The sequence below is a fragment of the Phycodurus eques genome, chromosome 13 (assembly GCF_024500275.1).
Source record: "Phycodurus eques isolate BA_2022a chromosome 13, UOR_Pequ_1.1, whole genome shotgun sequence".
Classification (NCBI taxonomy): domain Eukaryota; kingdom Metazoa; phylum Chordata; class Actinopteri; order Syngnathiformes; family Syngnathidae; genus Phycodurus; species Phycodurus eques.
In genome coordinates this window covers 22,297,139-22,309,973 of record NC_084537.1, presented here as the reverse complement: position 1 = coordinate 22,309,973, position 12,835 = coordinate 22,297,139, and the positions used below count along the sequence as shown (strand labels likewise).

General features: G+C 43.2%; 1 protein-coding gene across 3 annotated transcripts in view; it reads right to left on the bottom strand.

Annotated features, from left to right (window-relative positions):
- agap3 (ArfGAP with GTPase domain, ankyrin repeat and PH domain 3) overlaps window positions 1-9,311 on the bottom strand; it is a 138,161-nt gene extending 128,850 nt beyond the window's left edge. The window contains exons 1-2 of one of the 3 annotated variants that reach the window (XM_061693169.1): window positions 6,790-7,041; window positions 6,622-6,711 (exon numbers count right to left, since the gene is read on the bottom strand). In XM_061693169.1, coding sequence (XP_061549153.1) covers window positions 6,622-6,640 — 19 coding nt within the window. In that variant the 5' untranslated portion in view covers window positions 6,641-6,711; window positions 6,790-7,041. Of the gene's footprint in view, window positions 1-6,621; window positions 6,712-6,789; window positions 7,042-8,719 lie in introns of those variants that run through there. The other 2 variants (XM_061693170.1, XM_061693167.1) reach the window with 2 other exon arrangements.
- Between the last annotated feature and the right edge of the window lie 3,524 nt (window positions 9,312-12,835).

The following is a 12,835-nucleotide window of genomic DNA, read 5'->3' as shown; positions in this document are numbered from 1 at the left end:
TGTCAAATGGCAACATAATTCTGTTCAAATCTAATTCAATAATGACCAGAAGACTAATCAAATATCCGGCGCATACTCAAACACAGCATGACAAGTCTTTTTCGTATGGGAGGGATGGTTCCGGTAGCGGTGTGTACAGCTTTTATGCGGTTGCTGGCTTCCTCAAAAATATTAGAGATAGATTTATTTTCTATAACAAAGTCCTTATTTATTTGCCTATTCTACAAACACTTCAGATTCCGCCACTTCAAACCTCATTTTACGCTTTGCCAGTGCTTTCCCAAATGTTACCTAATACCTACATGAGACTACAGGATTTTAGCCCCGATATTGTCCCGAGCTGTCGGCTAGCTATCGCAGCAGATTTCCCAGATCGGGCCCGACATATTTTGTCAGGAACGACAGTGTGTCGTGTGTGTGTGTTGTAGTGTGACATAATCCACAGCCAACGATTTGGCCCTACAATGCCAAAATGAAAAGTCTCGCATGTTTGATTTTTGGGAAATCTTCCGTGTAATGTGACATATCAACGACAACTTTCCGACAGCGCACCTCGACTTCAACCAATAGCGTATTTGACTGGCTCTTCGCCCCCGTACTTGCAGTTGTCAACATTCTTGGTCGCCGTTGTCAACATTTATTCATGCGCACAAACCAATGTTTACCGAAGCTTTAGAGCATGATTCAACAGAAGGCCAGCATGTTTGCGTACCACCGTTAGTGCTAGCACTTGCTAGGCTCCATAATGTTTTGTTGCCTGCTTGCGAGCCATATCGTATTAAAAATACGTGAACATACCTCAAGCAATCCTTGAATGAACGTCCTCTCCCGAGCACCAAGACGATCACTATACATTTTTCCTCATTTTGTCCCCCCCCCCCCCCCCCACACACACACCCCCACACATTGCCGCGGCGCATCGTTGTCATGCCCATGGTAACGAGTTGCATTGACCGGTGAAATGTTTTCTAGTTCCGCTTCTCTGACAGTGTTGGATTTGACAAGATAAAACCCAGTGATCGCAAAAGACGGGATGCGGTGGTATCGGAATACATGTCATGTAGTGTTGCCACTGTCTGCCTGAGATACGCCAAGATTTTATGGCAATAGTCTGACATAGTGCAATCGGGAAAGACCAAATTTGTCTTGTAGTCTGATCCAGGCATGAACCGTAAAACCCTCATTTACACTTGTTGCCGAGAGAGTGCGCGATCTGTTTGGAGTGAGTGAACACAACACAATTTAGCACCAGCTACTTGAAATTTTAGTAAAACATCACAATCTTAGATGACGCGCAACACGCCCACTAACAGCACACGCAATCTGTTAGAGCGAACATGCAATTTAGTGCCTGCTATTTGGGATCCTAGTAAAAGGTAAGAGAATTTCTTAACTTACCAGTTACCACTATACGTACACTGTAACATTGACTGTGCTACTCTATCAACACTCACATTTACAATTAAAACAATTTCCAAATCGACACTGTATCGCTGAGACAGCCTGAGGTATTGATTGACCTTTCTAAAACACTAAGTTACGAATCCATATTCACAGATAGACTGAAATTGAAATCTAATGAGGGCCGTGGTGAAGAGTTTCTTTGCCTTTTTCCCCACACAGATGGCCGGCAGTGACAAATGTAAACTCGCCTTGTCAAATCAAATTGAAAAACCCGAGACGAAACACACAAGCGTTTCCCTGCAGCTGTCTATTGTTACTCCAACCTTAAAATAGGTTTTCATTGAAAATGTACTGAAAATGGATATGTGCCGCGGAACTGCCATCATGAACAACATTAGGGCCCCGTAACAAAAACATCTATTTGCAGTATACTGACCGGTATACACACATTTCGATCAAGACTAAGGATCACTGAACCCCTCTGTGAATCCATATTGCTGTTTCATGAAAAGTTATCAGTCCCCAAAAATATCAGCAATTCTGTAATCCAAAAACACAAACACATTTTGAGGTTCCGAACTGCGTGTAATGGATTCGTTCGTGCAGCGGTATACGGATACAGGTACATCATTATGCAGTACAAGAAGGTATGCTTTTTTAAAAATTTGATTGTTAAATATTTATGGCTAAGAAGGTTACTGTAATGATTACTTTCCTACTATGTTAGCAATAGACTACTCGCATTCCAGTGTATGTACGAATGATGTTGCCTTCATAAACCGCAGACCCTCTGTACAAATTGGTGTCATTAAAACAGGGTTAACTGGGATGTGTTGGTGGTTTGACATTTGTCTTTCCGATTTCAGCAGTCAGTTAATTTTTTCATATGTTGATGTTAGGAATTGGGATCAACTGAAGCTCAGTCTCAACTAAACGAAGTACATCGCAACACCAGCTATGGGAACATACACGCTACTGCATAACTCCTGCGGGCCAGATTATTCTCATCAATATTGGTCTGGAAAGGAGTTAAGAAGATTCAAAGGGGGAAAAAACAAAACAAAAACATCTAATTGAGTAATTGATCGTTAATACACATTATACATTATATTTGAATCCAAAAGCTAGTTTATTTTGAGCTTTGTTGCGTGTATTTTGACGTAGTACTGTAAATATCTGACGGTCAATGAAGTTATTTATTATAAAAATAAATAAATACATTTTTAAAAACGTTCACGTATTTTTGATACGATACGGCTCACAAACAGGCAATAAAATGTGATGTAGCCTAGCAAGCTAGTGGTACCACGAACGGTTGGACCTAAACATGCCGCCGTTCTGTCGAATCATGCGCTAAAGTTTCGGTGTGGGGGAAGTCATTTAATTAAAAATATAGTCATTTAATTACAGTAAGTTAGCACCCATTATTTCTGTCATGTCATGTTGGTTTGACCTGACTGATTACAATACACGATCAGACTAGAGCGGTGATTTCCAACCTTTATGGGGCCAAGGAACATATTTTACAATTGAAAAATCTCACAGCACACCAACAAACAACATTAGCGTAATACAACGCAAATTAGCATAGCAAATTATGAGGCATCAGGATTTCAGCAGGGAGTTCTGAAGTTCGAAGCCTTTTTTTTTTTGCCTTCCCTATTTGCTATGTGAGCACACAACATCCTTCTGTGAAGACCTATTAGTCATGACTTACAATGCCAAGCACTGCTTTGAGGCGTCGGTGGGCTTTCGGGTGACCGCCCCTTGCTCTGACATAGGAAATATGAATGCAAAGCTTCCAGCTTTGGAAAAACACAGCCACGACTCAAGGTAGAGAAGGTAGCCTCTGCGGCGATAAAACGGAACTTGAAGCTGGAGCATATCCACCGAAAAATATAACTTGTTCTCGAAAAAAGCGGAAATTGAAGGAAAAGTACCGCCTTGCTAACAAACCAGTCACAATTTAAGGAAATTCCACTCACTGCTATATATGTGCTAGTCATGCAAACTGATTTGTATTTTTTCTGCTTTATATTCCGCTTAGCACAAGTTCCACTCCCCCATTTAACAAAGATCAAATAGCAAACAACAATTTCCCTAAACAGTTATTATGGGAGTAACGGAACACCACAAATCACATTAAATTGGAAATTAAAATGAAATAAAAGGGACTGTTATGGAGAAAAGCAGCAAATAGGAGAAAAACAAAGGCACACTGGGTGAAAGTAATAACAGCATGGATGCACACAACATTCCGGAGTGACCACCTGTCAGTCTACTGGAAGGCATATCAACGTTACGATCATCTTTAATATTGCAACGGGAACTCATTTACAGCATGTGGTACAGTATGTCTCCACCCTGTAAATCATTATTTACATGCTTCGGTAAGTGCTACTGTTTTGGTTAGTAACACACAGGGTAAGTGTGAGTGATAGTGTTCATGAATTGAGATAATTACAGTTTTAAATTGGAGTGTAACTGGTTGCCAAAATATCAGGCTTTGGTATGTACCCTGGTTTTATTGTCATGGTTTGGTTCACATTTGATACAGTAATGGGGCGGGGAGGGGGGGAACGCAAAATACAGTGTAAAACTGCTTATCCTTTGTGGAGAAAAAAAAGGAACAGATTTGAAACGTTCCCAAAAATGAAAGCTTATCAAATAAAATAATACTAAATACAATAGAAGATCCCAAAGTGTGCTCTAGAATCTCAATATCGCCATCGGTTTTCTGCGGGCGCACTGGAGCCGCTCGCAGCGGACTTAGGGCAAGAAACGGGGTAAAACGTGGACTAGTCACCAGCCAATCGCAGTGCACATACAGCACAGATAACCATTCCCTCTCGCATTTGCTCATGTGGACAAAGTAGAGTCTTAAATAAACCCAACGTGAATGTTTTTGGAGTGTGGGCGAACATGCAAACTCCACACATGAATACGAGAGTGAGTTGAACCCTGAACCTCAGAACTATGAGGCAGATGTGCTAACCACTAGTCCACCATGCTGCCGTCCAAAATATCATCTTTTTTATAAAAAAATTAAATAAAATTTCCACAATAATTCCATGTTATAAAAAAATATATGAGTCTTTTTTTTTTTTAATCAATAACAAGTAAGCTAAATTAGTAATTAGGCAGCCGGAGCTGAGTGACGTCTGACCACATTCATTATCTTTGACCATCTGACGCCAACAATGAAGTGCCACTAAGGCTGCCGCTTTGTCGTTTAGCTGAGCTCTGAGGTCAAAGTCAACTAAAAGTTAAATGTATGGCGCATGGAAGGTGTTAGTATATAAGCGAGGAAAGAAAGTGTCTCGTCCGGAGATTTGCCTTCCATAGCCGGCGGCTCACAAGAACAAACAGCCACGTTTCTGCTGCATCATCAACGTCACAAAGATGCACATCAGCGAGTCGACTGGCCTGTTTAGTGGAATATTAATAGAATAGATGAAGCAAAGCTGGTCATAAAGAACAGTTACTCTGTCTCTGACTCTCCTTCAAATAACAACACCTAATATTCAATGTCCAGTGGAACTGCAAGTTTTGATTTAGAGTGGTGAAATGTTTCATGTTCCTTCCAACGTAATGGGCGCACGGGAGTAGACGTGTGCATTTGTACCGGGGAGCAGAAATAAGAAAACCGCGACCGAATTAACGATTAAAGACCATTGTCAAGAATACATATTGTGGATCCTGGTATGCAAAAAGATAAGGTTAAAATCTCCGTTTGAAACAGTCGCCTACACTTGTACTCATGGTAACAAAAAGATACTTGGCATTGGCCCAACAGTAGAGGGGGCAGCATCATTAGCCCTCAACAGGCTAATTTAAGTGAGGCGAAAAATTAGAAAGTGTGCAGAAATTCTTGATCTTGGTATAGTTTGACAAAACCAAGTCAGAGACGTGTTACAGCGTCTCCTTAGTTTATGACAGTCCCAGCATGTGACATTTTGAGGTACTGAACTATGTACAGTATTGTATTGCCATGCAGCGCAAAAACGGCACACTCAGTTACATACCTGGTGCTTTGTATTTGATTGTTTATGGTCTAGAAGTGTTTTTCTTACAATTATTGACGATAATTATCACTTGCGTTAGCGTAGGGTAGTGGTAGATTACGGCGCGTTTCGATTTGTATACAAATTCGGGTTACGTCGCCACCATAATAACCCACTGTATTAAAACACCTGGGAACGCCATTATATCGTGGAACAAAATGCATGTCTCCTTAAAGTCGGTCTAATAAAGACACACCTTTGTGCATTGTACTATTGATAAGTAAATTGTCAAGTGTGTTACCCAACGTGTAATCACGACAACGTTGTTTTAGAACTCTTTTTTTTTTTCTTTTTTTTTTTTTTTCCCCCCACCGATGCATTTTTGGCCACTTCCACATGCAACTTTGATTAGTTGCTGAAGCACTGAATCATCTTGGACCACTTAGTACTCCCACACAATATCTTAGCGCTGCCATTTTGCCCACTTCCCGACCTGGTCGTTCTTCCATATTATACGGAATTATGACATGAGCTTGTGTAATTTGCAGGAGCTTCTTCACATACAAGTAAAAATGAGTGAGAGTGGGGACATTACACTGCCGCTACTACCATTTGGAAATGCAACGAGTACGGTAAATACTAATAATGACTATGAAGGGAAAAAGAAAAAGAAAAATGGATCTTCAAATGAAATGAAGGGCTTATTGACAAACAAAACCACAGGGAGACCTTCGTGAGACAGGAATTCATTTTGTAAAGGCTGCAATTTCTATTCACGCTTTCTTCTGCATTTGCAACTAAATGCATGATCCACTGGTTGGTTCCTTAGCAACAGACTCCGAAATGATGCAAGACTGAAGGGGAAAAGAGATTCGGCGCAGTTCTTCTTGTGCAGGTGAAGGCAAGTCAGATGCGTCTTGCCGCCCGTCAAAAGCTCTCTAGGTTACAGCGCTGCATCTCATCTCATCTATCTGCGAAAAAAGCAGTCACGCAAAGATAATGCGGGTTGCACAAAACTACCTGTTAATCCTGTTGGTGTGTGCCTCTAGGAATGGTGAGGAATATCAATTAACTATTTTCCCGCAGAGAGACAACAGAGGTGAGCAAGTACTGTGTAAGTAGTTGAACCCCCCCTTTGACCATTAGAAATGTGCCAAATCAAATATGACCACATGTTGCTGTTTAAAGGGTAGATTCAGCATTCTCTATTTACCTGTTGTTGCTCCAACCATTACACTTGCGCTTCTACTCCCAATAGATTTCTCCAGCGTGTGACAGTGACGTCATTTTGCGACGTTGCTGACTGCAGATTTAAAACATGCAGCATGTAAGATTCAGGGAGAGAGATTTTTTTTTTTTCCTCATTGTTATGCACTAGTACCATTTGCTTCAAGCCAAACAAAAGGCAGCAGCAGTCCAGACAAAAATGAATCCAGTGAAGCCACAGCTCCATGATACGCAAAAGGATTTTTTAAAGATGTCAAAAAGATAACTAATCTAACACAACGCGTAAAAAGACTCCAGTGGTACCCTGAATCCACCCATTTTCTACCACTTACCCGGGTCACGTATGAGCTGTGGTACACGACGAAATGATGGTCAGTCAATCACAGGGCTTACTGCCCTAACGAGATCAAGCAAATGCCAAGTCAGCATTTTCCTTAAAGAGGCATGAAGTCATTGTTGCCGGCATTCAGCATATCCCACGAGTCTCTGCTATCGGCATGCCGTCTTGTCAAGAGCTCACAGTCGTAATTCAATGCAAATAAAGTAGCAAAGCTGAGCAACTTTGTTCACAATTCCAGTGTAAATCGTTGCATATGTCAGCGTATTTTCAGATTTCACAACAGGGTCACACCAAAACATGCAAGCAGGACCCACAATTTATTTATTTGGCGAATGACTGCTTAGCATAATGATGGTTCACTCAAATCACTGAAGAAAAAAAAAAAAAAGGCTAGTCAAAAAATACAGCAAATACGCACTTTTTGCATTTCAAGTCAGGTCAACCATCAATAGCTCGAGCTACTTTATCTTGTAAAAAATATCCTTAGGCATGGTGATAACCAGCCTCCCTGGATTTTTTATGTGGTTTGCCAGACACCTTTGGGGCATTTTTAAAAAGGAGACATATCAGATTGGGAGTGTGACTTTATAATTGCCTGCTAAGCTATACAAAAGCTATACAACCAAGTAAATCTTTTTGTGAGCTGCACATCTGTGACAAAGCAGCCTCCTCCATTGAAAATCCAATCGATGCTTTTATGGTCTTTACTCAGGGCTGCCGCATCTGTAAATAGCAGCAATTCACCCGGTCGCACCCCCCTGGCTACTTCCCCGGTCGTCATGGTAATAATGTAGGGGCCGGGGTGAGCATTGGCTCGTTTGCATGAGACAGGCCCCCGCAAAACAGGCTGAGTTCAGCATGGCTGAGGGGGGGGGGGGGTGGGGGAGAAAAAAAAACGCATGTAAAGTGTGAAAACAATTCAACATCCTTTGGGTTAAAAAAAATATATATACTTTATTTGAGTGGGACAAAAGCAAGATAAGCCATCTAAATCGTCCCAATGATATAATTGGCTCCATTATGGTTTGCTCTCTGCTTCTCCTGAATTACACCATTCGTTTCATCATGCGACGTGCACTTTTTCACACGGCAGCCAGCTTCTCTGACAAGTGTTCAAATCAGAGAAACAATGTGTGGATAGATGGACGTCACACTGTGTAGAAGATGCTTGAATTTCAACAGCAGGAGCGTATTTTAAAGGCCGACTTAAACAGCAATCACCACAGTGTAGGGTGTTTTTTTTTTTTTTTTTTTTTTTTTTTTTTTTTTTTTTTTAGGCGGGGTTGTTGCAGTCCACGGGAAGCACAGGGAATCATAAACACAACCTCAAAAAGTGTGATTGTTGACATTGAAGTGCGGTGATTCCCAAGATCCAGCACACGAGAGATCATCACGTGTGCTGCTGGAAATTGTCCAGTTTCATTTCGTTGGTCCCAAATTAAATTGACTCTGAAGAATTGAAGTAATTTCTTCGTTGGTATATCTATGCCAGTGACGTATAGTGACAGGCAGAGCAATGAAATACTCTTCCACTGCTTGTACTCTGGATAAGGTAGAATATTTACTTGATATATATTTTTTATAAAAAAAATTGTGTGCCAGTTTTTTGTTCCCCCCCCCCCAATGTAATATCAGTGCTTTGGCTCAATAAAGGTCGGGAAAGACCGCTGCGGCGGACCCAAATGTTGTCGCCTCACTTGAATGACTGAGGCCGTGAACCCAGAAGTGAAAGCAGCACACTCACCTTCGATGGAGATCACATGCTCTCGGATCTGGTTCTGCAGGGCCAGGTCGTCGATGCGCTCGATCAGGTCGTAGATGGCGTAGATGTTGGGGTGGACCGACTCGAAGCGGTGGATCTCCGCCCGGATGGCGGCCGAGTTGGACAGCACGAACTGCGAGCCGGCCGACCCGGGCTGCCCCGCTTGGCCGCACACCGTGCCCGATCCGAACTGGCCGCCGGAGCTCGCGGACGAGCCGGATCCAAACTGCGACGGAATGGACTGGGGCACCGGGGCCGGGACGGTGCCCGGGCTGGGCATGGCTGGCTGGGGCTGCGGCGAGATGCCGGACACTGGGACGCTCGATTGGAAATTCATCGTTCTGTGCGAGTGTGGCGAACTGAGACTTTGACGGATGTTTGTTGTTGTTGTTGTTGTTGTTAGCGAGGAAAGCAGCAAACAAAAGAAGTCGGCGCGAATTGTGCTGCTGCTGCTGCTGCTGCGGGCACCGGTCGCGCCACAAGCATCAATAGTTGCTCGCCGATTGCAACAAAACGCCGCTCTTCTTGCTCATATTCAAAGTTGGCCGTGCCGCATATTCCCTTCTTCGTCTTCTTCGGCCCCCTTCCTTCCTTCCTCCCTCCCTCCCCCCCTCCCGCGTTCCGTTTCCCCCCACAACAATGCCGCCTACCACTTTGGGACCGACGGCTCCACCTCGGTCGGTGAGCTACAACCGGGCTGGCTCGGGCCGACTCGGCAGACAATGAGCTCGGCTTGGACAACGGCGGCGCTCCCGGTCCGCTGCCTTCGATGGTCGCCTTCAATTGGGAAGCTAACGTCGGGTCGTCCTCCTCTGCTCCCCTCCTCTGCGTGCTCCAACGTCAGCCATCACGTAATTGTACTTGATATGGGGGAGGGTGTGATTGGATTCGGGTGGGTGGGAGTTAGCAGCAGCAGCAGCAGTAGCGGGAGGAGGAGGAGGAAGTCGCAACAACCGCCATGATAACCTACCTGGCGGTTATGGAAGTGCACAGCCATGCAAAATGCTAATTCACAAGCTGCAACAACACTCCTTCATTTATAGGTCGCCTATTGCCTTATTTGCAAAAAATAATAATAATAATAATAATAACAACAATAATAATGTTAAACAGTTTGAACATTAAATAGCTTGTCTTTGTAGTGTATTCAATTGAAAATAGGTTGGCGTTACGTTTTACATAACGTCCCAACTTCATTTGATTATGGGTTTGTACTTAATACCCACCCCTAGACAGAGTTTCTCCGCCCATGACTTGGGACCTATGCTGGGTGAAGATCAAGATCCCCTTTCAAGCACAGCCAGAGTGTTTGGCGAAGTGTCTGCTGTATGCGCCACATTCATGAATCCGCGCACTATTTTCAAAGTGGAATTCGGAAGCGAGGTGAAGAAGTGCAGCCTCCACAAGGGAAAGTAGAATCCATGCTGTCTTTTTTGGTGGCTAGCGTGTGCTTCGCATTTCGCAGTCGCTTTTCTGATTCAGGGCTCAAAGTGCAGCCACCCCATGTTCCAACCCTACTCGTCATAACAAAATCCAGATACATACAGTGGGTACGGAAAGTATTCAGACCCCCTTAAATCTTTCACTCTTTTTTATATTGAAGCAATTTGCTAAAATCATTTAAGTTCATTTTTTTTCTACATTAATGGAGAAAAAGCTCAGATAATCTTATTTCGCAGCATCTTGGAGTCCTTCGGGTGTTTTCTTTTTTTAGCAAACTCCATGTGGGCTTTCAAGTGAGGAGAGGCTTCCGTCGGGATTATGGAGACCACTTAAATTATTTTAACAAATGGCTGCAATGTAACAAAAAGTGAAAAATTTAAGGGTGTCTGAAAACTTTGCGTACCGACTGTATATATACATGGTATGGTATTATTTTTCTTGAAAGAAAACGCAAAGAACTGAGGCTTTGGGTAAAAAAAGAAACACAAAACTACACGGGGGGATAAGGAAAAAATACCACAAACAAGTGGAGGTTTCCGCAAGGTACGGGGGATAGGTTCCCCCCCCCCCCAAAAAAAAATCTGTGAATAGACGGGAGTCCACTGCACTATAATTCTTAATACGTAGAGTATTTTGACAAAAGCATATCACAGACATGTTATTAAGACACCTGGGAAATGTTAAATTGTGGTGGGGAAAGTGCATCATAATGTTTTTGAACAGCGCCACCTCTTGGTGTAAACATATACTACAACAACAGCTGACTATGGCTGGTGCGTCAAATATGAGCCTGAGAGAATTATAATTGAATTACTCAAAAGCTATGCAGAAATAGATGAGGTATTAAAGTATTATGTATGCAGGGATGGTTTGCGTTACAGTCGTGTAGTCTAAAAATACTTCTTCTTTTCCTTTGGGCTTGTGCCTTTAGGGGTCGCCACAGCGCGTCATCCTCTTCCATGTGAGTCACACATGGAAGAGGATCTCCTGCATCCTCCTCTCGAACACCAACTGCCCTCATGTCTTCCCTCACGACATCCATCAATCTTCTCTTTGGTCTTCCTCTCACTCTCTTGCCTGGCAGCTCCATCCTCATCATCCTTCTACCAATATACTCACTATTTCTCCTCTGGACGTGTCCAGACCATCGAAGTCTACTCTCTCTAACTTTGTTTCCAAAACATCGAACCTCGGCTGTCCCTCTGATGAGCTCATTTCTAATTTTGTCCAACCTGGTCACTCCGAGAGCGAACCTCAACATCTTCGCTTCCTGACCACACGCACCATTGCTCTGGACGGTTGACCCCAAGTATTTCAAGTCCTTCACCCTCACTATCTCTTCTCCCTGTAACCTCACTCTTCCACCACCACCGCTCTCATTCATGCATTAGAAGAGAAATTAGGTAAGGTCGAACAACAGCACAAATCACCTTTCCATTACACACCATGGTAAAATAATTTCAACCCTGCCCCTAAACTTCTAGCCTTACTGCCTTTCCACCTGGTCTCCTGGACACACAATATGTCAACCTTTCTACTAATCATCATGTCAACCAACTCCTGAGATTTTCCTGTCATAGTCCCAACATTCAATGTCCCCACGTTCAGTTCTAGGCTCTGTGGTTTCCTCCTCTCTTTCTGCCGAAGAATTCCGCTTTCCACCTCCTCTTCGACTTCGACCCACAGTAGCTGAATTTCCACCGACGCCCTGCAGATTGACGGCGCCGGTGGCGGACATTGTTAACCCGGGCCACGACCGATCCGGTATGGAATTCTTTGGATGAACGCTCATATTTGTTTGGCAAAGTTTTCAGCCGAATGGCCTTCCTGAAGCAACCCTCTGCATTTATCCAGGCTTGGGACCGGCCTACAATTTGCACTGGCTTGTGCTCCCATAGGGCTGCATTGTAGTCTAATAATACTAATTCTATAAATACAAGATAAATATGCAATTTTGACTGTGACATTTTTGATGAAGGAGTATTTTATTCTCTATATAACAGCAATACTATCTGAGACAAACACAATGAGCCACTAGGACAACACAGACTGGTCAAGTTTTTAGATTTTTTTTCTCCCAGCCCTTTGCTACCCCCTGCTGGCCAAATGTAGACGCTTCCAAAACGTGTTAAATCTGCAAATGTTTTGTCATTTCATAACAGTATTGCATACATAACAACTGAATTATACAATGATGGTGGCTCGCAGAGGAGCTCGGAAGCACAAGTTCAACTGTGTAAAAATATCAATTTAGTGGCTAACACGCTAGTCGTTAGTATGTCTTTGAGGCTCGAGGTTCAAATCTCGACTCTGGCCTTGCTGTGCGGAGGGTGGCGTTTTCTCTGGCTTCCTCACACATTCCCAAAAACATAAAGTGAATGTGAGAGTGAATGGTGGTTGGTCTATACTGTATGCGGCCTTGGATTCTACCCTGCCTCTCATCCAAAGCGACCCTAATGAGGTCAAGCACGATAGAAGGAAAATGGAAGGATGGATCAATTTGCTGTGTAGCTTGTTGTATAATCAGGTTTTGTGTTCTGTGGTATGAATAAATAATGCAATCAAGTATTGTGTGGGTGGAATGTGACATATGATCATGTTTGCACGACCAGCATGAGCCTTTCTTCTCAACCAAAGCAACACTCACACAGTCGC